This window comes from Polypterus senegalus, chromosome 12 (assembly GCF_016835505.1).
Source record: "Polypterus senegalus isolate Bchr_013 chromosome 12, ASM1683550v1, whole genome shotgun sequence".
NCBI classification, from domain to species: Eukaryota; Metazoa; Chordata; class Cladistia; order Polypteriformes; family Polypteridae; genus Polypterus; species Polypterus senegalus.
In genome coordinates, this window is record NC_053165.1 from 57,327,026 (window position 1) to 57,353,077 (window position 26,052).

Sequence of the window (26,052 nt, forward strand, 5' to 3'; positions counted from 1 at the left end):
TGTCAAACAAGTTGTTAATCTACTGACCCTGTAGCGTTAATGATATTGAGAGCAAAGAAGTAATTGCAAAATTAAGTCATTATTTTGGATTGCATCTTTAAACATATAATTTAATACAGTTCATGAATAATGTATTAATTATTGATATCAGTTCTGGTGTAATCAACGCATACATGAAATAGTACATTAGATATAAAAGGATCATCGATGTATTGATTCTAGAATAAAGGGAAGCCAGGAGATCAACAGTTCTCAGATTTCTGTGATTCACTGTATTTTATACAGTGAGCACAGGAAAAGTGGTGTTAGGGTCACGTTCGTTCTCAATTCCACCACAAAAAAACCATCACAAAAACACAACATTTTACATGGAAACTATTCTGATTTCTCTATGTTACAAAAAGATTTGTGAAAAATTTTGTCACTTCTGTCAACTTCTAAAGACAAATGCTGCCTCTCGTTAAAGTACGTTGAAGAGGGGAGCTGAACGGGCTAGTCATATAATCACTTCATTGGCTGTTTTCCACATGTGTATGAGCGGCATATGGTTGCTATTGTGAAAAATGTTTTTTTTTTTTTTTTTTTTTTTGGTGAGGCTGTATTGTTCAATATTGCCACTCATAATTTACTGCAGTCTATACCTGTTTGCAATATAAGCATCTATCAGTAGATATAGTAATTGATTACAAACTTGTACTGTCAAATTAGCAACATGGTGCTAGTCCACTTAGCTGCATGATGCTCTTGGATTTACTCTCCTACTTATAAAATTGCCTTTGACAGCTACTTTTAGGTTTTGCAGATAGCTTATTTAGTTTTGTTTAAACTCTTTTGCCTGCAGGTTTACTTGACAGCCCTTAATTCTTATCCTTTTTGTATGCATATATTTGGACTAGTTGTACTCTTGCATCTTTGTTCTTAACCATGCAGTATGCTTGAAACACTGTAACTGAGTTTTACAAGTTTCATGGAATCTTTTATATTCATTTTATACCATGACAAGTGAATTGTATAATTTAATTAACAAGCAGCGAACAATGCTTAAATAATTATGGCAGTTCTAGCCAGTGTAAACCCTAAAGCACACACAAGCCATTTGCATTGTGTGGGTGTTTATTAAAAAGTAATAATAATTCAAGTTTGAAATAAATACATTTCTGGTTAACATTAGATTTACTTGTAAATTGCACCACAATTGTTTTTCACTTATGCTTCTGCACATAGCAAGCCATTTTTCACATAATGCTTTCCTTTGATTAGCCAAAACTTGAATGAGATATCTGCAATATATAATAGTGTGGTGCTGCGTTAGTGTGCATCTACAGCGAAGAAATGGGTTAATGGTTTTCTCCACGTTGAAAAGGGTAGAAGGTTAAAGACGCAATGCTGTGTCTGTATGGCCCTCATTAGGTGTGCCTGGCACACACACAAAGGTGTTAAACTCCAAATCTGAAAGCATTTTTGTGTAGTAATTTGACAAGGATGTGTCTGTCGTTTTTAGTGTTTTAATATTTTGTAATGGAGAGGGGAATCCTCAAACTCCTTTTCTGTTACTTGTAGGTGTTTTGGGGTTGTTATGGTAGAATGATGCTTGCTTTTCCAGTAGTAATACTCTTTTGTGATTGCAGTTCTAAAGATGAGTCAGAGGTGGAATGATACGTGATACCTACCTGTACAGTGCTTTGAGTTTGTATATCCACAGCCTCTTCTGCACAAATCCAGAAACAGGAAGGGATGATTGCTAGGTTACGGCAAGGTGTAAGCTACCATGCTCTATATAGTGTGTGTTTTGTTTATTTGCATAGAAAATGCAATAAGGTGCACATTTCTTTTTTTTTTTAAATGTGTGTATGTCTTTGTGTGGAAAAGATGCAGTGCATTATTTAAAAATGTGACATATTACACTTCTCTGTGGTATATTTAAAGAGTCCTTACATATAAATGTTTATATTGGTGGTCTGTGGATTACCTGTATTTACATATCTGTGGAAAAAGCTCTAGTGTGTGCAAGACCTTAGGCATCAATAATCCTTGTTGTACATCCCAACAAGTTTTTTGAGTGAGATTTGTGATTGTGAAATTGCATTGCAAGCTGAATTATATAGTATATAGTATAGTATATTATGACTAGTTAAAATTTCATTGTAAAAATCATATTTACTGTAATGTTTAACTCATAAACCTTAAGTGTTTTCTTACATGAGTCTGAAGGAAAAAAAAACCTTTTAAATATTAAGTTCCTATATTTAAAACATTGTGGCTTGAAAGGTGTGTTAACACTGCAGTTCTCGGAGAAAGGTGTCAAGCACTCCACTTCATGATCATGAAGAATGTTCAGGCTTTCAGTCACTTGGCTTTTTTCTTACATCCACATATGTACAGCCTCTAACTGTTGCTTAACTTAAAAATCTTTAGGTTACCATTTGACTGGGGAGGGAATTGAAGTGCTAGGAGTATTTTGGTCCACTTTAAAAACGTTGTTTTCCATTGTTTGCATTTTCCTTTGAATCCCTTGATCACATTGCTTAAACGTTTCAGCAAAATAGTGACAAAGCACTTGCTAATCATTTCAATATCACATTGAATATAAACATTGATTCCATTTGACCAACATATGAAGATCCTTAGTGTTTCTAGGGACAGAGAGATAGCACAAGTGTGCACGCTTATGCATGGTAGCGACATAATGTGTTCTAGCCTATGATAGAACAGGGCAGCAGTGCTAGACACACATGCATTGACAATATAAGAAATTTCAGTAAGCCTACCTGATATATTTTTTTTTTCTCAACCATCCATCTCCCTTTCTTTCCCTTTTCAACATATTAGTTGTATGCAAGCCTGTTTGTCTAGTTGGAAAAAGAAGATGGTGGCAAACTATAACACAGCTCTTTAAGTAGCATTTTTTTTGCAACTTGCGGTGTTAACCGGCTTCACTCAGGAAATTTAAGAAATTGAGCCTCAAATAAAGTGCTTTTGGTGAATTTGATGTATCAGAAGTACTATATAACTAAGTACCTTTCTGTATTTTTTCAACTGCTACATGCAATTGCCAAAATGCAAACAATTCTGATGTAGGTCAATTCCTGCTTTTCTTAGTGACATAATTTTTTGTTAGTGATCCTTACAAAACAGAATTTTACAGGAAGCTATATTCATTTGAATTAAAAAGGGTATTCAGTAGGAGCAAATTAATTAAGTATATATTATCATTATTAGATGTTTAAAATTTTCACTTGTTACAATGTTCACTGAAGCATTTGTTTTTTAGTCCGTTCTATGGTCAAGCTTTTTTTATGTCAAAAGCCGGACTAAGTTCTAATATTTGTATTTTACTCTTAACTTATTACAAACAAATAACGTTTACAGGCTGCACATTTACATGGCCCATGTAATGAACTGAACATTTTAAACATTGTACAGAAAAAAACAGGTGTAAAGAAACAGTTTTGTGAACTACAAACAGTATGGACTATGGAAAGCATCTTCAATCAGAAAGGCAGATTGAGTTCTGGAGGGTCTATAAAAGGACATTGCCAGTAGTACTGCTATTCAGGTAAATCAAATTTTATTTGCCATATGCAATTTATACATACAGAACTATATGCAGTGACTGTGTTTTGAGAAAGATGTAAACAATTATGCATAACTTTATTAAATTTATAAAATGTTGATTTATGTTACAAAGGTGATTTAAAGTTGATTCTTTCAAAGCCTGAAAACTGCAAAAAATCTATACTCTCCATTAGCATCAAAGCCTAAAATCAGTGCTGCCCCATTATATAATGGATATGAATAAATGTCTGCTTACAAAGAAAAAGTTTCCTAACTTTCTTAGTTGAGTATTGTGCTATTCTCTTCTTATCAAATTCTGAAAAACCAGCATCTCCATCAGCTATAGGAAAAAAAAAAAAAAGATTCTTCATTCTGTTCAATTGTGGCTTGGCTGTGTGTGTGTTTTTTTTTTCTTTTGTAACTGCACCATGTCTAAAAAATCTGTTGTTGAGAAAAAGATACAGAAGCACTGTAGTTCACTGAGAATAAAATTGTTATTAAAAAGTGGATGAGGCAAAAAACCACAGCAACTGCTATCTTTTAACATGCTTCATTTGTGGATTGTCTTATTTCAACTTTGTGAGCATCAACAAAATCCTCTCGAGCAGCTCACTGTTTTGCATGTAGCTCACCACCTCATCTTTTTCCTGTGGGAGCTGCCCCCCGTACTCAACCCCAGTGCCATTTCTCTGCATCATTACAGCTTCAGCTTGTACAATGGTGATGTTCTTCATGCAGCATTCATTTGTATTGACTGCATGCCATTTTTCTCTCCATGATCATAGCTGAAGAAAAAAAGAATATGCTGCTAATGAATACCCCCACTCTCTTCAGCTTTACTGCCAACAAACATTGACAAATTTAAAAAAATGTGTTGGCTATTTGTCTTTTTTCTGTATCATTGCCAAGTTTCACTTGAACCTGTCAAACTGTTTCTGAGAGTTTGGGCTATTTCTTTTTTCTAATGGAGATGGTGGATTTTACTCTTACATCAATACTTATTAACACTAGAATTACAAGAGCCTACGAAAAAACTCGTAATTCCGTCCCACCTTAAACTGCTTCTTAAATCCCTTCACACCTCTCCGCCAGCGTCCTTTGTTCTCTAAATGTGCTGATAAAGAGAAGCTCGGAGCAGCCGGCTATTCCATCCCCCACCAATTTAGAACGTGCACGAACTTCTCTCAGCTCATGCCTTGATTGAGTATCTGGGAGTGAAGTGGAGTTTTAGAGTGGAAATAATAGATCGTTGTTTGGAACACACGCATTTCATGTCTGTTCCGTTTCTACAGTAATCTGTGTCAACACATTGTTAAAACAGAAACTTTTTTATATTCTAGTAGTAGATGACAAAATGTAGGCATAAACTATATAATGTATGAAGCCTGAAGTCCAAATAGCAAAGAAACATTTTCACAAGAATAACACAATTGCACTTTTATTCAAACATATAACTGCAGAAAGAAAAAGCCGCCTTAACATGCGACATTGACACCAGTTTATTATAACTGACTCCGTGGTTCAATAGATACAGGCCCCGCTTGGGAATCAAAGGGTCACGGGTTCGATCCTGTGCTCCTCCCTTTTGAGAAGTAAACTGCTCTTAGTCTTACTATTTTTCAGTAAATGCATACATTTGATTTCAGTCTGTAACAGCCGGTGCAATTTATGATCTTTGTAAAGGTTAGCTTTTTTTTTATTCACTTTTCACTCTCTCAGTCGTTCAGAATCAATCCATACAACCCCATCTGACACGGCTGTTTTCACTAAAGACGCTATAGCTCTGCAGTGTACCACGATGCATACTAACACCCGTCCCCCCCCGGTTCTGACACACAAACGCTGGCGAAGCTGCCTTCTTCGTATCTCACCGTCACTTGCTTTTCTTTTTATTCAGTTTTATTGAGTGTTCCTGCCAGTCCCCGCATGTTGCTGTATGCTTTTTCTTTTGCACCCCAGGACATGCAGAAGAAAGAATGGTAAAGACCAGTAACTTCGGCGCTATATGCAATCATCAGACACTCCCCATCTGCCCGTGTCGCTCAAACACAGGAACATATATTGGTGTAAAAGTATAACAAAAGTGCACTTTTATTCAAGTGCACTTTTTCCATCGCCTTTTCCTGTAAGAAGCAGTGTACACACTTCTCTCTATGCTGTGGTTTCTATTACACACCTGAAAGAAAGACAATATATGTGAAAATATAATCGCACTAATGCAATATTATTTGAAAACGAACAGCGTCAGATCGGGTGTGAATTTATGCAGGAACTGGAAATTCTCTGATGCGGGACCTTCCCCCAGGGAAGAAAGTACAGTGTCAGGTGCTCATTCAGTGTAATAGAAACCATAGCACAGAGAGGTGTGTACACGGCAACAAGTACACGTGTTGTAAATGTAGGAAGGACGGTCCTTGGGTGTGTGGGAACTGTTAATATTTGAATGTGATGATTTTATATAGCACGGAATGAAAATCTGCACTTCTTAGCATTGCACCATGCAAGATGTCGATCAATCGCCTACTGTATCTTGCTTTCTTTTTTCTTCGGTTATACAGGTAGTTTTGAATAAAAGTGCACTTGTTTTGTTTGCGAAATGAAGTGTCTGCGTGCACTTTTCGTGGCATTACACGGTATTTTTGAGCATGCCCGCTTGAGCAGTATAAAAGTATTGAAAAGTATAACAAAACAACGGGCAGATGGAGAGTGTCTGATGATTGCATATAGCGCCGAACTTACTGCTCTTTACTATTCTCTCCTCTGGAGTACAAAAGAAACAGAATACAGACGCGCTATAGCTCTGTGCTGTACCACGATGCATACTAACGCCCCCCCACCCGGTTCTGACACACAGACGCTGGCGAAGCTGTCTTCTTCGTATCTCACCGTCACTTGATTTTCTTTTTATTCAGTTTTATTGAGTGTTCCTGCCAGTCCCCGCATGTTGTTGCTGTATGCTGGATATGTTCATATGTATTGTCTTTTCTTTCAGGTGTGTAATAGAAACCACAGCATAGAGAGAAGTGTGTACACTGCTTCTTACAGAAAAAGGCGATGGAAAAAGTGCATCGTGGTACACTGCAGAGCTATAGCGCGTCTTTAGTGAAAACAGCCATGTCAGATGGGGTTGTATGGATTGATTCTGAACGCGACTGAGAGAGTGAAAAGTGAATAAAAAAAAAAGCTAACCTTTACAAAGATCATAAATTGCACCGGCTGTTACAGACTGAAATCAAATGTATGTTTTTATACTAAAACAGTAAGACTAAGAACAGTTTACTTCTCAAAATGGATGAGCGCAGGATCGAACCCGTGATCCCTTGATTCCCAGGCGGGGGCTGTATCGATTGAACCACGGAGTCAGTTATAGTAAACTGATGTCAATGTCGCATGTTAAGGCGGCTTTTTCTTTCTGCAGTTATATGTTTGAATAAAAGTGCAATTGTGTTATTCTTGTGAAAATGTTTCTTTGCTATTTGGACTTCAGGCTTCATACATTATATAGCTTATGCCTACATTTTGTCATCTACTACTAGAATATAAAAAAAGTTTCTGTTTTAACAATGTGTTGACACAGATTACTGTAGAAACGGAACAGACATGAAATGCGTGTGTTCAAAACAACGATCTATTATTTCACTCTAAAACTCCACTTCACTCCCAGATACTCAATCAAGGCATGAGCTGAGAGAAGTTCGTGCACGCTCTAAATTGGTGGGGGGATGGAATAGCCGGCTTCTCTTTATCAGCACATTTAGAAGACAAAGGGCGCTGGCGGAGAGGTGTGAAGGGATTTAAGAAGCAGTTTAAGGTGGGACGGAATTACGAGTTTTTTCGTAGGCTCTGGTAATTCTAGTGTTAAATACCCTGTCTTAGTGGATATGTACTGCCCTGGATATACAATCCTGTTAAATTTCAGCTTTTTATCTTAATGGATGATAGTGTCAGAGAGAGCGAGAGAGAATGAATAAATGAATGAATCTTCTTTCTCATGGTGCAGAAAGGTTTCTTTCCATGTCCTGGCTAGAGTCTATGTAGTTTTTAGAGTTTGCATTGGACTATGACAAAAGGAAGCTTAGTTTGTTTGTTCTGATGTGGTGTTGAGCAAAAGATTACAAAAAATGTCCTGTGAATATAAAAAACTATGCCTGAGAAATTTTGCAATTGAATTGAATTGAATCTAGGGCTGGCCATGAGGCAAATTTCTCAGGCAGCGCTTTGCTCAGGATGGCATTTTCATGTGTGTTTTTTTTTTTTTGTATTTTTTTCCTCTAACATTATGACACAATAATAAGTGTGTACCTAAATTACATGCATATCCAGTACCATATTTATATACTACCTTTTATTATGAAATAAAATTTTCATTTAAAGGATTAGAATTTCATATTATGTGGTTCTCCGTTATACGCCGCATGTTAGTTTGATTTATACATACTAACATAGGTGCATGGGAGTCGGGGTTATGGCAGCCCTGGTGCGATGCTAAAGAAAAGTTGTGAGGGTAAAAGTTATGCCCTCGTTTTTTTTTCTCTTTCAATTACTTGATTCTGTAAGAAGTTTGAATCAATGTTATATCACATATGCTAAATAAGTTATCTTTGCGTGGAACAAAAATAAGGCTTTAGTACAGGCATTGCTAAATAATGGACCCACACCGAGTGACAGCACAATCTGGACTGTGACACATTTCTGATAAATGAATTAGAATGGCTGATAACATTCCTGCAGCAATTTTCTTTTTCCCTTTTTGAGTTAGAAGCGTCTATACTTGTCTCTCAATGGAGAGAGAATCAATGTGATTGTTACAATGTGAGGGAAAAACGTACAGATGCCGCAGAAGGAAATAACAGAAACAAAAGAACGAGGGAAAATGGCTTGTCCTAACCAAAGGAAAATACAGTAGATACAGAAAACTGAACTTTTAAAGATGAATGGACAAAGCAAGTTCTATTCATTCTTTTTTTGCAGGTTGTTCAAAAGCAGTTTGTGTGAAGTGTTATGAAACCATAGCTTTAGTGAAAGTAGCAATGTGAAACACCACTAGAAGAGAAAACATGGATTGTTTGTGCAAACATATCCGTGGCAGTCTGAAGTGAGAGCACGTAAAATAACCAGACTGAGGGCCCACTATGAAGAATTAATCAGAATCCTCTTGCATTCATTCCTGCAGTGTGCAAATGGATGTTCAATTAAAGTAGTGTGGATTTTGGGACAATGTGAAATATTTTTTCTTGTTATATTGTTTTCTTTTACTTAAAATGTGAACGTGATAGGCCTACTTTTATTTTTTTCTTAAACAGATATTTGTTTTAGATGTCCTGTTAAAGATAGCTATTTGTATTCCATACAGCTGCAAGTCCTATAAAATTCAATGGGTCCACATGTTTAAATTCCTTACTGAAAATTTAGTATAAATATATTGTGGAACTGCTGTGGTAATTATAACTTGTTTACTTTTTAATTGATATTCAATGAATATATATAGGGATCTGAATCATGACACAAGTGTGAGGTTCAGACCTTTTAATAGGAGACAATTTTGTTGGTCAGACCTCCTTTAAATTTTAATTCAATACCCTTGCTGTAGTACCTCTGTATTTAACATTATGGTCTGCCCAGGTAGCTTACAGTGTTTACTGCCATAATGTAATGACAAAATTCTGCGAAATAGCAGTGTAATGCTTTATCCCTACCCATTTTTTTCAGTTTGTAGTATCTTTGTTAATTTATGCAAAGAATGCAACATAACCATGCAAGTAATACAGTATTAGCTTTTAAGTTAGATAGCAGCGATGGAAATCTTTTTTTTTTTTTAGTGTGCCAGCAACAGAGGTCTTGGTAGAGCAGTGTTTTCCAACCACACTGTTTGTAACCCCAAAAATCCCAAGCACACCATGATTCTACCAACTAAAAACAGCATTATATCTTGTAGATGCAACAAACTGTCTGAAAGGGGCGGGACAGTGGGGCAGCAAAAAAAAGCAGCTCAGAGATTGCCGTTAGCAGACACGGCAGTCATTGAGCACTTAGGACACATTTCCTAGCTGCTTCATCCCTTTGCCTACTCATACAGGTGGTCCTTTCTCTGCCTCACACCAGTGACCCGGAGTCGGAGTCAACTCATATGCCCACTGGCCCTTAGTTCTGTGAGAGGTCCTGGCAAGCACACACGCATGTACGTGGATCCCCAACACATCTCCTGGCTGCTAAAGTGCTCTCTAAGTGCTGTGTCTGCAAAATGCCGATCACAGAGCTGCTGTTATGTCTGCTTCTTCAGTTAGCCCCATCCACCTCGGACAGGACTTGAGACCTAGGGAGCCTGTCACTCTCAGGTTTGGACCTGGGGCACTACACTGTTATTTCCATGGCGCACCAGTTGAAAAAAAACTTGTGCAGAGTATAATTATCAAGTCGTTGATGGTGTTTAACAATTGAGGATGGTATTTGTGAAGTTCTAACAACTTGCAGGGAAAACTTTGGGCTTGGTGGCAGGATTGACACTCTAGCCGCCCTAAGAAAAACCGCACACTGTTCCATTGTGGTGTTAAGATGTCACCTGCCGCACTCCGGTCCCAATCCAGGTGGTTCTTTGTTTGACGAATATGGCAACACTGTCAGCGCATGCTCCCAAGCTACCTACTAACAAGTTTTAATGTATGCCCATTTAAGAAATTTGTATGATTTCAGTTAAATCAGTCTTTAGCAGTGCATTCAAAGTCAACACTCATTTCAGTCATTTAAATCATTTAATTTTTACATACACTACAGCAATTTGAGAATGAATATATTGGCCTTGTTTTCTTTTTTTGCTTTCTTTTCAACTTGTGTTTTAGGAAGGCAGTCAAGTTCAAGTTGTACTTACTCAAGTAGTATTTTGTTAAGTTCAGGTTTAAGGTCTTTGTTTAAGTTTAAATTATGGCATTCATTTTTTTAAGTTTGTTTCAGTGTGTATTTATTTCATGTTTTATGTATGTATTTTATAATTACATGTTTTAATGTTGGATGCAAATAGTTGCGATCAATTTTTTTTAATTGCTTCCCACCCTTAATCAAAACATATTTTCAATGTCAAAGTTATTTAGGTTTTTGTTTTAGTCTGATACTTGTTGAAAATCAAACAAAAAAACTGTAGCATGCCGAACCTCTGCACACATGTCACTTGTTTGTTAGTGTTTTTTCCTTTTAGTACTATCAGTGTACTGTGGTGTGATGTGTGCGAGGAGGTGAAAATTTCCCTCTGCTTCATATAGTGAGTCACTTGCAAGAAATGAACTTGGAGTTTAGCACCGTATAGCATTACAAAATGACCTGTGCTCTCTCTAATTTAGTGTATATTTTCACTGAGTGTTCGTCAAGAAAACTCAGCCAGGCTTAGTGAAATTTCTTATGTTGTCAGTGCGTGTGTTCTGCTACCCTATTCTGTCAGTGGCTGGAACACCCAGTGTCACTACCGTGTACATGTTCTCTCCCTGTCCTTCTGTAAGAGGCACTATTGATCTTAATGAGAGAGTCATATGGACTCACTGTAGTAGATGACACTGAAATTATTATTATTTTTTTTTTTAAATATTCAATGTTTTGTATTTTTTGTGTAACATAAATGTGAGAAAATTGTTATGTATTTTTTTTGCCAATTTTAACTACTGGAAAACATAACCAACTTTTTTGTGTTTTTGCTCAGCAATGATTTCACTTGAACAGTATAAAATTGCTGATAGTATTTAGATTCAACAGTTCAAATATCCTGGGCTGTTGCTGTATAGTTAAATATTTGACTTTGTAGTGGTATCCTACACTCGAGCTGGTATGTGAACAGATTCTATGAACTACATCCCTTTGCTCAGCTCTTCACATATTAAATCATTTCTTCTTTTTACTGATTGTGTGGTTTGCTGTTCATAGTTGTGATTTTTTTTTTTTTTAAGATTATAGAAGTACAGTGCAGGGTTATGTGGATAATTTTTAGTGTAACTATTTTTTTGTGCAATGTTCCATTTTCTGTGTAGCATTTTACAATTATTATACTCTACTACCTCATATTGTCCATGTACATTATAACTATATGATTTACGCTGAAGTTTGAATTTAAAATGGCACACTTATTTAAATCTTTCCTTTACTACTCTAGTTGGCACAAAATCTACAGATTGCTGAAACTGGGAATGCAAAAGCATCCATTCAGGCCTTCTGCTCTATTATGTGACTTTGGCATTTAATCTGTTGATGCTCTGCTTCTTGAAATGTGTGACTTGGTGTGTCTATAAAGCACCCTCATAGTATGATTATTGAGGTTTGTCTTTGTCAACTTAAGAATGCCCACCACCTTCCCAAGTCCTGTGCCACAAAATCTTAGAAGCTACTTTATTTTTACCTAACCTCAGTTTCCACAGTGGTTAAGTTTATATGTAAATCAAACAGGAAAAAACAAGGTCCCTATTATGTTTTTTTAGTTGAACACAGAAAATTGACAGTGAAGAAGAGTTTTAAAATCTTTTAAACTAATAAGGTAAAGAGAATTAAATATACTATGTTTTGTAATTTTTTAGTTGATGGGTGTTTCAGATTATGAATAAGAAGTGTTGATGAATGTATTGATTTTGCAGGGAAAGTGGAATTTGTTAGTAATTAAGCTACCCATTTTTATTTTTGGCACATCATGGTTCAGTAGCCTGTAGACATTGTTTATTTGAATGTAAATAAAATGTGAAATTAGAAAAATGTTTACACTTCAAGAAAAAAATCTGTGTTTTGTTTATTTTTAACAAGCAAGTTATTTTAATAAAGTAATTCAGATCTAAATGTATCTTACTATATTGGCCATTGAAATTTGAGTTCTTTGAACAGAATTGGTCAAAGTATATAAGCCCATTTGGTACAAAGCTTGACACTTTGAAAACATGAATATATATATATATATATATATATATATATATATATATATATATATATATAAAATAATTCATACTACAGTGATAGTGACAGTTCTTGTACTTAGTTTCAGCTGTCTCTGATCAGCAATAGACTTGTAAATGAGGGTTGTATTCAGGGCTCACAGAACTCCTTCTTGGCAATAGTTAGCTTTGAACCTCCTTTTGGGGCACATGAGAGAGCAGCAAGTTTACAGGTGCAGTAGCATGCAGTAATGTTTTCAGTTCATTTAATGAAGCACAATGCAGAAGTTTAGGTGTATCGTGCCTTCAGATTAAACCATTGGAAACCTCTTGGTGGATGTGTTTTCAAACAACTGAAGGCAAGCAGCTATGAGTAGCTCTTGAGTTAAATGAATGCATTGGAGATGGATCCATTGTCATACACTACATATTTTAACTGGTAAATTACAGTCTAAATTCTCATTAGAGTTTTGTTAATACCGAAACTTGTTTTTCAAGCAAGAGTTTCTAGCCTGCGGTAGATCTCTATAAAATTAAACCTACTTCTGTTGGTGAAATATTTACAATGAAGCGGCCAAAATGTGGTGATTGATGGTATCACAGGATGCAAACTTGTAACTCCAGAGTGTTGGGATTCTTTGGGTGTTTTTCCCAGAGTGTACGCGTTCCTTAGTGTTTTTATTTATTTACTCACTGCAGTGTTTTAGTTTAAAATCACCTTCATTTTTCCAAAAAAAATAAATAAATAAATAAATAAATAAATAAATAAATATATATATATAAAAATAAATAAATAATATAATATATAATATAATATAATATATATATATATATATATATATATATATATATATATATATGGTTCTTGACTTCTTTTCTGGGAACTCCATGTAGGTAAAACCAGTTTTGCAAGCAGTGAGTCATTTTACATTTAATCGATCTTGTTTAATTAGCTGTCCATTTTTACTTTTTGGTGTTCTGCATTTGGAAAAGCACAGCTGGTTGACAATTACATTTAATAAGAAATTTAGAAATCTCTGTATCTTTGCTTTTTTTAATTTTCATATTTATGCTCCTTCAAATGTGTCGTAATAATGACAATGTTAGAGCAGGCAACCTGGTAAATGACAAATGCTGGAAGGTTACACTTATTTTACCATTAGACTCACTAATCTGTCAATTAGTAAAATAAGGATTAAATAACCAGAATACCTAGAAAAGCAAAATCATTCTCCTGCTAATTAAATCTTAAAAACCAAGTTTAAGACAACATGACATTATCCTTCTGTAACTTACATAAATGAGTGCAATCTTGTAATAACTTAATTTTGTAATTTCTACATTTATCATTGATGCAGTACTGAAGCTGGGAAGTAACAGCAAGTGTTCAGTTAAAAAAAAAAAAGACACATTTGTTTGGAACAAACACTTAACTGCCACAGGGGTTCAACAGGATGGATTTTGATAGCCACTGATATAAATTGTACAGTCATTTGCTGAATTATTAAGTATTTTTGCACTACATGGGACATTGAATCTGAATGGGCCTTGTTCCCTGCCTGTATTGTTGAGGCGGCTGACTGGAGCTGTGGCCGCAAGGTGGTCGGTGGCTGTTGTGGCCGCAATCCCCGAACCTGTTGGTGGACACCTGTGGTGAGGGATGCCGTCAAGCTGAAGGAGGAGTCCTATAGGACCTTTTTGTCCTGTGGGTCTCTGGAGGCAGCTGATAGGTACTGGCAGGCCAAGCGGAATGTGGCTTCGGTGGTTGCTAAGGCAAGTACTCGGGCATGGGAGGAGTTTGGGGAGGCCATGGAGAGACTTTCGGACGGCTTCAAGGAGATTCTGGTCCACTGTCCGGCGTCTCAGGAGGGGGAAGCAGTGCAGTTTCAACACTGTATATGATGGGGATGGTGCGCTGCTGACCTCGACTCAGGACATTGTGAGTCGGTGGGGAGTACTTTTGAAGACCTCCTCAATCCCACTAACATGCCTTCCAATGAGGAAGCAGAGCCTGGGGACTCTGAGGTGGGCTCTCCCATCTCTGGGACTGAGTTCACCAAGTTGCTCCAAAAACTCCTTGTTGGCAGGGCCCCGGGGGTGGATGAGAGATGCCTGGAGTTCCTCAAGGCTCTTGATGTTGTAGGACTGTCTTGGTTGACACGTCTCTGTAACATCGCATGGACATCGGGGACAGTGCCTCTGGATTGGCAGACCGGGGTGGTGGTCCCCCTCTTTAAAAAGGGGGACCGGAGGGTGTGTTCCAACTATAGAGGGATCACATTCCTCAGCCTCCCTGGAAAAGTCTATCCGGGGTTTCTGGACAGGAGAGTCCGTCGTATAGTCGAACCTCGGATTCGGGAGGAACAGTGTGGTTTTTTATTTATTTATTTATTTATTTATTTTTCCTCCAGCCTCTGGAGTTTTTGTTTTGTTTTTTCTGTCCACTCTGGCCATCGGACCTTACTTATTCTATGTTAATTAATGTTGACTTATTTTTATTTTTTATTGTGTCTTCTATTTTTCTCTTCATTTTGTAAAGCACTTAGAGCTACATTTTTTTTTTTTTTTTTGGTATGAAAATGTGCTATATAAATAAATGTTGTTGTTGTTTTCGTCCTGGTCGCGGAACAGTGAACCAGCTCTACACCCTTAGCAGAATCCTAGAGGGTGCATGGGAGTTTGCCCAACCAGTCTACATGTGTTTTGTGGACTTGGAAAAGGCGTTCGACCGTGTCCTGTGGGGGGTGCTCTGGGAGTATGTGGTACCGGACCCCCTGATAAGAGCTGTTCGGTCCCTGTACAACCGGTGTCAGATCATAAATACAAGCGGCTGAAATGAGTTTCCTCCGCAGCGTGTCTGGGCTTTCCCTTAAAGATAGGGAGAGAAGCTCGGTCATCCGGGAGGGGCTCAGAGTAGAGCCGCTACTCCTCCGCATCGAGAGGGGTCAGATGAGGTTGCTCGGGCATCTGATCAGGAAGCCTCCTGGACGCCTCCCTGGTGAGGTGTTCCGGGCATGTCCAACTGGGAGGAGGCCCCGGGGGATACGCTAGAGGGACTGTCTCCCGGCTGGCCTGGGAACACCTTGGTATACTCCCGGAAGAGCTGGAAGAAGTGGCCGGGGAGAAGGAAGTCTGGGCCTCTCTGCTCAAGCTGCTGCCCCCGCGACCCGACCCCGGATAAGCGGAAGAGGATGGATGGATATTTTTGCACTAATTCTAACACAAAGTAGAATCTTTTTTGCAAAAAGCTACCACTTCAAATTTTAATTTAATAGGTTAGTGACTAGAATAGGTTGGGCATAGAAAATGAATGCTTTTCAAAATATATATATTTATCCATTTTTTTATTCTCCTTTATTACAGTCTCTGATGACAGCTGTGATATCCAGATCTAATGGTTATTTTGTAATGGCATTTTTTTCAAGTTGAATGATCAGTTACCTCATGGTAGTGTAGATGGCTACTGGTAGAATCTGGTAATTCTGAAGGGGGCAATTTAGCCCTTTGAGTTGGTACATACAGTGCTTGCCTGTGTCATCTATTCATTTAGTGTAGGACCTGTCAACATTAGTTATACGTGAGCAAAATGTAGGACATCTATAAACTTTTGTGTCCCTCTTCTTGTCAAGGCTCTTTAATTAAAAGTAATTAACTCTGTTTTAGACTTGGCCAGCTATTGAAATCTCTCAATGATTGGAGACTGGTGGATTTATTAAATGTTATAAAAAATAAAAATAAAAAAAATAAAAAACTTGTAAAGAGTAAATGGTTCCAAATCAGCTATCGCTTTGAAACCTTTTGACCACAAAGAGCATAATTTTAAAACTTTCTCTTTTCTAAAATTGGTCAGGTACCTGAAAACAAGTTTTTTCAAAGTCTAAGCCTCCCAGATTGCACAATAGCTATTTATTATTTATGGAGCTATGCAAAAAACATTTATTTTTTGCTCACTGTGGTGTTTGTGTGAAGTCTCTTATGGAGTATTGTGCACTATACATTGGAGCTTTTAGTCACAACATGCACAATGAAACGCTCCTTACAGGGGCATGTGGTAAATTTAACATGGTATGATCAATTTGGTAATGCATAAATTACAGACTTAAATGTAGATACTAGATGCATTTAGCACTAAATGAGTTTACTTCAATTTAAGAGAAGGTTAATTTACCACAAAATCAATTTAGTGAATCATTTGCATCAGTTCAACTGTCTAGATTACAATTATTGTAAGGTCTTGTTACATGACATTTTCATACATTTCATTTGATTCATTAACAGCTGTATTTCCTAACAGAGGTATTTGAGAAAAGCATGTCTAGTTCTTTAATTGTAAGGTAGATATATAGAAAGTATGAGGAAGCTTTCTTCAACTATTGACATCAATATTAAGCAGAAATGTTGCCAGCATTTTTATTTCTGGACTAATTAGCTTAATGGCCCAAAAATCACACTCTGCATTTTGCTGAATACTAATGCACAATTGCTAGGTGTTACAAATGAAACAAGCACAGGAACAGGACTCTACAAACTTAATGTGATAAGACACAAGATATTAAAAGGCCCTTAAATTTCCTAAGCAACATGTCCACTATAATACAATAGTTTAAATAAATTATATATTTTAAAATGCCATTTTTTGCCTGCTTTCTTTCAAATCGTTTGCTTTTTATATTTAAAAAAATATATTTGAAAAATATCAAGGCTTGGGTTTTTTTTTTCTTCTAGTAGCATACAAGTTATCTAAATGCATCCCATATAATAACTGAGTTGAAATGTGGATCCACCTACCAACTTATAATAAGGGCTCCATAGCCATGCCACTTCTCAGAGTGGGAATAATTCTTGAACTGAAAGAAAACTGGGAAGGATGATTTAGCAGCTTTTTAGTTTTAGCAGGATAGTGCCTTTAATTTGCTGGGTGGAAAGTGCACTGGAAATTTCTGTAGTTAAACAGTCTAAGCATGCTTAACAGAAATATAAGTGGTTTTAAAATTGAGAGCCAAATGGTCTTAGTTGAAATTATGTATTTATACATATGATTAATGTTATTAAGCCATTCTGCCCAGTCAAGCTAACTTGCAAACTTGTAGTGTGTTTTTATGAAATAGTTAAGTACAGCATACTGAAGAAGTATCAATCTGCAACCTTGGATGTCAAAGCAATATTAACGGTGTGTGCCCTTCTGGCGTCATTCCACACCAAGAATAATTTGCAAAACATGGATTGAACTGAAAGAGGCTTGAGGATTTTATTTTTTTATTTTTTTTTAAATCAAAAGTAGTGTACAGACAGGGAGAGACACCATATTCAGAAAAAAAAAAAATAAAACAAAGTAAACATTTTAAAATTATACTAAGACACCCCCTACTCATCTTTCCACTCGGTTTCCCTTAACTCTTAAAGGGCCAGTCTGTTAAATGTCTTTCTGGCTGGTACTAGCTTGGACAACTCGGTTTGTTTTTTTAATTTGGGGTTGTGCACCATTACCGAATATCCTTAAGGACAATGCGATGACTTCTACCAGTCTTCTTAGAAGCCCCCTTACTAGAAATGTTTTCGTCCCTATGGGCTAGGAGGCTTTCTGCCAACTCCACACCACCTTCTTTTTTAGATTTTTATATATATATATTGCTCACAAAAATTAAAGAAACACATTAGATACATCAGATCTCAATATGAAGTTGGATATCTATACAAATAACGACAGGGCAATGTCTTAGGAACAAAAGGATGCCAAGTCTTTTAATGGAAATAAAAGTTTTCTGCCTACAGAGAGCTCAATTGTGTAGACACCCTAAAATCAGAGTGAAATGAAGATGTGGCAGGCTAGTCCATTTTTTCAAAAACTTAATTTCTGCTACTTAAAATGCTTTTCAGTATCTTGTTGCCCCCACAAGCTTGTATGCATGCTTGACAACGTCGGGCATGCTCCTAATGAGACGACGGATGGTGTCTTGTGGCATTTCCTCCCAGATCTGTATGAGGGCATCCCTGAGCTGTTGTACAGTCTGAGGAGCAACCTGGTGGCGCCTAATGGACCGAAACATAATGTCCCACAGATGTTCTATTGGGTTTAAGTCAGGGGATCGTGAAGGCCATTCAATTGTTTCAATGCCTTAATCCTCCAGGTACTGTCTGCATACTCTTGCCACATGAGGCCGGGCATTGTTGTGCATTAGGAGGAAACCAGGACCTACTGCACCAGCGTAGGGTCTGACAATGGGTTCAAGGATTTCATCTCGATACCTTATGGCAGTCAGAGCACCATTTCCTTCGCAGTAGATGTCTGTGCGTCCCTCCATGGATATGCCTCCCCAGACCATCACTGACCCACCACCAAACCTGTCATGTTGAACTACGTTGCAGGCAGCATATCATTCTCCTTGTCTTCTCCAGACTCTTTCACGTCTATCACAGCTGCTCAAGGTGAACCTGCTCTCGTCTGTATAAAGTACAGGGCGCCAGTGGCGGACTTGCCAATTCTGGTGTTCTTGAGCAAATGCCAGTCGAGCTCCACGGTGCTGGGCAGTGAGCACAGGGCCCACTACAGGACGTCGGGCCCTCTGGCCATCTTCATGAAGTCTGTTCCTGATTGTTTGGGTAGAGACATTCACACCAGTGGCCTTCTGGAGGTCATTCTGTAGGGCACGAGCAGTGCTCAGCCTGTTCTGCCTTGCACAAAGGAGCAGTTGTCGGTCCTGCTGATGGGTTGAGGACCTTCTACAGCCCTGTCCAGCTCTCTGAGAATAACAGCCAGTCTCCTGAAATCTCCATGTTCTGGAGATTGTGCTGGGAGACACATTAAACCTTCTTGCTGCAGCACGTGTGGATGTGCCATCCTGAAGAAGCTGGACAACCTGTGCAACTTCTGTAGGGTTAAGGAATCGCCTCATACTGCCAGTAGAGATGATTACTCAAGCCAAAACTAGCACGAGTGGAAAACCAGCCAAAAAAGATCAAGAGGGAGAAACTTGAAATGATCTCCACATGTAAAACCAGTCCTGTTTTGAGGGTTTTCTAATTGTTGCCACTTTAGTGCACCTGTTGTTAAGTCCATGAACACCAATACAGCTGAAAGTGATTAACAATGACCTCAGCTGCTTAACCAACCAGAAAATTATCAGACAGGTTTAATTGATTTCATGCCAGGCCCAATAAAAAAAAGTGTTCCTTTTAATTTTTGTGAGCAATATAAATAAATAAATATAAAAAAATATATATATGAGAACCTCCTTGTGAGCTTCTTCATTTTGTGTGCCTCTCTTTGCAAATAGTCAGTTGGTCTTTAATGGTAAACCTGTGCTCTAATCTTCGTGTTTCAGATTCTGTCAGTACCAATTTTTTTTTTTTTATTATGCACTTTGGCTGTTGATGTCTCAATGTGTCCAGCCACTAAAAATGGTGCCCTGGGGCATTTTACTGCCTGGTGAATTCACTGATCTCAGATGGCATGCAAAGGATGTTTTGGTCATAGTGGACTTTTCTGTCTCTTGCAAATGCCAGATGACATTTCCCCTGCCCTGTGCACAACTATTGGCTTCTTCTACCCTAGTTACTCTTCACAGAGATTCACAATTTGTTGTTTTTGATGGGTTAGGCAAAATACGTATTTAAATTGTTGCTTATGAAAGTCATTTTGTACAGCTAATGCAGCTGGCCTATTTGGGAATCTATTCCCATCCAAATATTGCTGAAACAGCAAGCTGTAGAGAGGAAAAAATGAGGTGTGCCAGGGAAAGAGGAGTCAGAAGAGAAAGACGAAGATAATGAAACCAATGTTAAGTGATTAGAATTAAGAATAGTAATTTAGGACGGCAGACATATTTCACAATTGTTCCTCCCGTTCAGACAAATGCATTAGTACAAATTATAGCCATTTTCTATTTCAGAAGTTTGTACTGACATACATTGTTTTTTTTTCCTGTTTTAAAGTTAATTAGCTGCTGCTTTTCTTTAATTTTTTCCTCCAAGGCTCCCAGATTGCTGACATTTTCTTAGCTTGCTTTCTACTAGTAAGGTTACATGATAACAGTATGTATGAAATTCATTCAAATTTTAAAAATGAAAACCAATCACATTAACATGTTTCAAGAATTGAAGTAATCCAATTCCTGATAAGCGTCTAACCAGTTTGTGCATTTTACGTCTATAGTGGTGTTTTTTTTTCCATATTGGTCTTTCACTTAGTCTTTATTGTGGCAGTTGTTCTGTGGTTATGAAGTAAGTTATAGTTAAGTTGAATAACGTCCATAGACTTTGTGTACAGTACTTCTCAGACATTGCTCTCTGGAAGTTAGCTGGTCCTCAAAGATAATGATGCAGCTGATTAGAAAAAAAAACGTTCAGATTGGATTTTGCTTATTCATTACTGTTCGCAATACATCCTAAAAAATATTATTGTTTTAAGTATTTAAATGGGTATTTGGAATGTAAATAAACTGACAACTGCATTGACATTTCTTAGTAATGTCTGAATTAGTCCACGCCTGTGCCAAGCAGAAATTGCTATGTTTATATAGGTTTATAGGGTCATTCTTACCATAGTACAGTGAAATTTTAATATGTATGTGCTAATCAACATTCAAGTAACTGCAAAATTGCATTGCTGTAAAGTTGATAATATTTATTGTCATTAACATAATTCATTCAGTTAATGGAATTGTAGCAAGGAGCCTAATTAGATAAAAGAAGTTCAAATCTATAACTCCAGTTCCTAAGTGCCTATATGGAGTTCCAGTCAAGTATACAATGGATGGTAAAAGTCATCTTTGAGTTCTCTGTGAATGACCCAGCTGCAGACCTTGATGTCCTATCCATACCATGGATGCTAATCACAGCGTGTAGTTGAATGTCCAGTCAATGACTAGAAAACTGTGTGGCCAGTGTCTGTCTTGCATTGTTTCTTTTGACTGTGGACCCCACAAGTTCATTTACCCAATAGCCTTTAAGGTTTTAAAAGCGTGTATACTACTTGTGTTTTTGTTTGCATGTACACATTGCATGTTTAAGTTTTATTGCAGCAATTATTGTGATTTTTATTTTTATTTTTTCCTTTCTTTTTGCAACTATGTATAGGCCTTTTCACTTGTCAGTGGAAAACATCTAATATGAAATAAATTGACCACTCTGTTTAGTCTGTGAACTGATTATTTTAGAGTGATCCATAGGCATAAATTGATAGCTGGGTAGCCTACCATAGGAGACAATAGTAGTTTAATAACTTGTATGTTGATACATACAGTTAATTGGTTTATTAAATGTGAAATTTCTGTGTGTCTGATTTGGGTACTTGACAGTAGAAATTCCACTGGCATTTTAAGAGGAAATGAATATTTTCTGTAAACGATGTGGCTGTCTGTCTTGTACAGAGAGTGCAGATCATTAAGGAAGTCAATTTTTAAGTTTTTTTTTTTTGAGTTTATAGGTAGCACCATCTTTCTTTCTTATAGTTTTTAAATCTTCCTTTTAACCCTGCAAATGCTTTAATATGATAGGCGTGTCAATCTTATGAACACATGGAAGAAGCTAGCAGTTTGGATGCACAAGAAAATATTAAGTGTTCTGTGCCTGTCTTTACTTTCTTCCTATCCAAAAGCAAATGTCATAGGACAAAATGAGTTTGTTCTGTTTAGTCTTTGAGCATAGTGTTTATAAAATCTTTAACTTAGTGACATCTGACACCATTACTACACTGTGCCTCCATCCTCATGTTTTTTGGCTAATGCTTGATGGGTATAGTTTGTCAAGACGGTAATCCTGTTTTTCCTTTGTTTGTAGGTGGCACAGGTGTGAGAAGAGGTGGAAATGGAACTGCCAAATCATGCCAAACAATTGCTGCTGCAGCTAAATCAGCAAAGAGCCAAAGGGTTTCTCTGTGATGTCATCATAGTGGTAGAAAATGCACTTTTTCGAGCCCACAAAAATATCCTGGCAGCCAGCAGTATCTACTTCAAATCCCTGGTTCTTCATGATAATTTAATCAACTTGGACACTGACATGGTAAACCCATCCGTTTTTCGGCAGATTTTGGACTTTATTTACACTGGCAAGCTCTTATCAGCAGACCAGGCAAGTGAACAGAACTTCAATGCCCTTCTTACGGCAGCTAGCTACCTCCAACTCCATGATCTGGCTGCTCTCTGCAGAAAAAAAATAAAGCGCAATGGCAAACCCTTGCCAACCAAACATAACACCCAACATCCTGGGAGACCTCATCGAAACCAGAGACTATCCTCGACACCTGTCATCCAAAATCGATATTCAGGGTCAAAAGACATTGAGAAGAAGCAGATTACTGAAGAGCTTTTCAAAGACAGACTCTCTGATGATGAGGTCTATGTCACTGGTTCTAACCAAGAAGGCTTGAGCTCCCTGCATGGAGTAACCAGTAAGCATGGAAGCAATGGTAACATCAGTAGTGTTGGAGATCAAGGACTTGGCCTTGACTTGTCAAAAAAGAGTCCATCTGTCTCTGTAACCCATGAAGAGGTCAGTCCCAATGAAAACCAACAGGAATCCCCCCAATCTGCCTCAGCATCCTCAGCCAACAGTGCCTCTTTTGAAGACTCCACTGCTAACCCTCAAAGTGTAGAAGGTGGAGACTCCATGGAAATAGATGGGGGAGATGAGAACCAGTCTTTACCTGACACAGGACAGCGTAAAAGCTTGCATCACTTAGCCATGAAGAAAGAATGGCCAAAGAAGGAAAATGCATATGAGAACAGCAAAGGTGATGAGGAGGGTACCATCCCAAATGGTGTGATTGTTGGCCCCAAGCTGACTGATAAATCCAACTGTGGCTATAGCTCTGAGCATTCCTTTCAGTGCAAGGAAGATGATGTGGAGAATGGAAAGGACATTAGTGATGAGAGTGGACATAGCGAGTCTGAAAGTGGGCACACAAGTGCCAATTATGTGTACCGGCAGGAGGGATTTGAGCCTGTTGCTTATGGTGACAACCTTTATGTTTGTATCCCATGTGGTAAAGGCTTTCCCAGTTCGGAGCAGCTTAATGCACATGTTGAAACTCACACGGAGGAAGAGCTTTACATCAAGGAAGAAGATTCCTATATCAAAGACGAAGCTGAAGACCTTTCCACCCAAAACCCATCATTTGGTAATGAGCCCAGACCGTTCAAATGTTCGGTGTGTGAAAAGAGCTACAAAGATCCGGCCACGCTGCGTCAGCACGAAAAAACCCACTGGTTGACACGACCCTTCCCCTGCAACATCTGTGGTAAAATGTTCACCCAGCGTGGCACCATGACACGGCACATGAGAAGCCATCTGGGCTTGAAACCTTTTGCCTGCGAAGAGTGTGGCATGCGCTTCACCAGGCAGTACCGACTGACCGAGCACATGCGAGTTCACTCAGGTGAAAAACCATATGAATGTCAACTTTGTGGTGGGAAATTCACCCAGCAGCGCAACTTGATCAGTCATCTACGGATGCATACCTCTCCATCATAAGCCAAAGACTTTAAAAGCGATTTATTTTCTTCTTCTCCCTTCTTTCTTTTCCCTCCCTTTTCTAAGACTTTTCTCTCTAACATCTGCAGTGGGCAAAAAAAAAAAACCAAACCCTTCCTCTGTAGATGTTTGTGAAGGTCATGTTGCTTGACAAAGAACTTTAGGTATGCTTAAATGACTCCTGATCCATGTTTTAGTACATGCTGTGAAAGCTATATAGGTTCTGAAATTGCATCACGGCCACTTTGGATGTACAATTTTGGTCATAACTCCTCCCCCAATTCAGTATCGCCAATCAGTCACAATTCTTCAGCGGTTCGTGTCTCCAATGTTGTTGTGGTTGTTGGCTGTTCAACATGAAGGCCATCTCTGTAACCCCTTGGAAAACTGTTAATCATACCCATCCACCATTCCGTGTCTTGGCATGAGAGGTGTGATTTACTTACTGGTCTAGGGTCAACTTAATAGCAGAAGATGGATATGAATTATGTTAAGGCCACAAAACCAAAGCCAGTCACTTTATTTATTTATTTTTTTTTTGTTTAACTTGAAATTGTATAAAGAGTTAATTTGGTCCAGATATTGCAGCTAAGAAAATGCATATCCCCCATTTATTGTGTAGTGCAATGAATTCCCCTACACTTTATGAAAGACAACATGTCACATCAAGACTCTCATGTCCGAGCACTGCTCAGGGGTGGCAGGGATGGCTTTTCATGAGTGGGCAGAATTTTTGTTCTTTTTTACACTTTTTTCAGTGGCTGAGGGGGAGGAATAATTCTTTAATCTTGAGGTACTTTGTTTATTAAAGGAAAGTTGTAATGTTTATTTGAATGTTTAAACTGGAAGGTTTGGGGATATCCTTGGTTAGGGGTTGTTTGACACAGGCTGAACTTGTTCCAATTTCTGTAGGTACTCTTTGGTGTACTTGGTGTTCCTCCCCTCACTTAATATCAAGCCGTGTTGTGAATATGGGCTTGAAACCTTGCTACCTCTTAACAGTACTTAAGAACAATAAACCATGACTGGTGGACATCTTTGTTGGGGAAAGGGATGGGGTGGGTGGGGGAGGATGGTTGGTGTAATTAAGTGTACAAAGTATATAAAGTACAAGAAGTTTAAGAGAATGCTTTAGTTTGCCCATCTTTCATCAAAGGTTTTGTCTTGCTACTTTACCAATATGTAGTATTTTTATATATATATATATATATATATATATATATATATATATATATATATATATATATATATATATATACACATACATACACACACTTTTTTTTTTTTTTTTCTCCTCTCTCTCTCTCCCTTCCCCCCCAACCCCTTCCTCATACCTTTTTAGGTAAGCAGGTTGGAGGTGTATTTTGCTAATTTGTACTGTAATAACTTTAAATACTTGTTAGATTAAGACCTATTTAGTCCAAAGAGCTAATGCACGCCAGCAAATAAACGCAAAAAATATACAACTTATACCAAAGTTTTAACATACCTGAACACTGAACAGTCTAATCAGAAACCTTATACTTTTGTTGTTCTTTACTTAGCAATCCAGTTTCTTCCAATTAATTAAAAGAAAGTAACCGAACTGATGTTTTTTTAGCTGAGTCAATCGCCTCACTTAAAACCAATGAAATGGTTATTGATCTGCAAGTGAAACTTCTGTTGAATGGTGGGCACCTAAAACTGTAACATTTTTTGCAGTTGATTGGATGTTTACAAGAAAGATGTATTTTTGTTTGCCTGTTTAACAAGATTCCCCTCGCTCCGTTCGTCTGAGACCAAAAATTTTAGTAAACTAAAGTTTAAGTAGTAAAGTGTGATTCTTAAAGCTTCCACTAAGGGAGTCTGAACAGAACAGGGCAGGACCAGATGATGGGTGCAGTGGTAGTTGGGCTAAGGAGGTGGATAGAGAGTTCATCCAAAAAGTTTTTTGTTTTTTTTTTTGTTTTTTTTTTTTGGGAAAGGTCAATATTCAGTGGGCATGGTGCCATAAGGTATAAGGTTTGCCACATCAAATTTGGGTGCAAGTTTCCTTGGATGCAGATTTGTCTAAAGTCTGTGTCAGGCAGATGTCTTAATATTGTTGTTTTAACATGGGAAGGGGTCTTTAATACCTCTTGCCAAAATGGACAAG

At 37.7% G+C, this 26,052-nt stretch overlaps 1 protein-coding gene across 1 annotated transcript in view; it reads left to right on the top strand.

Moving 5' to 3' along the window:
* hic2 (hypermethylated in cancer 2) overlaps positions 1 to 24,959 on the top strand; it is a 47,120-nt gene extending 22,161 nt beyond the window's left edge. Inside the window, exon 2 of the mRNA XM_039771545.1 lies at positions 22,227 to 24,959. Within this exon, the coding sequence (XP_039627479.1) occupies positions 22,254 to 23,918 (1,665 nt within the window). The 5' untranslated portion in view covers positions 22,227 to 22,253 and the 3' untranslated portion in view covers positions 23,919 to 24,959. The remainder of the gene's footprint in view (positions 1 to 22,226) is intronic.
* Positions 24,960 to 26,052: the final 1,093 nt, after the last annotated feature.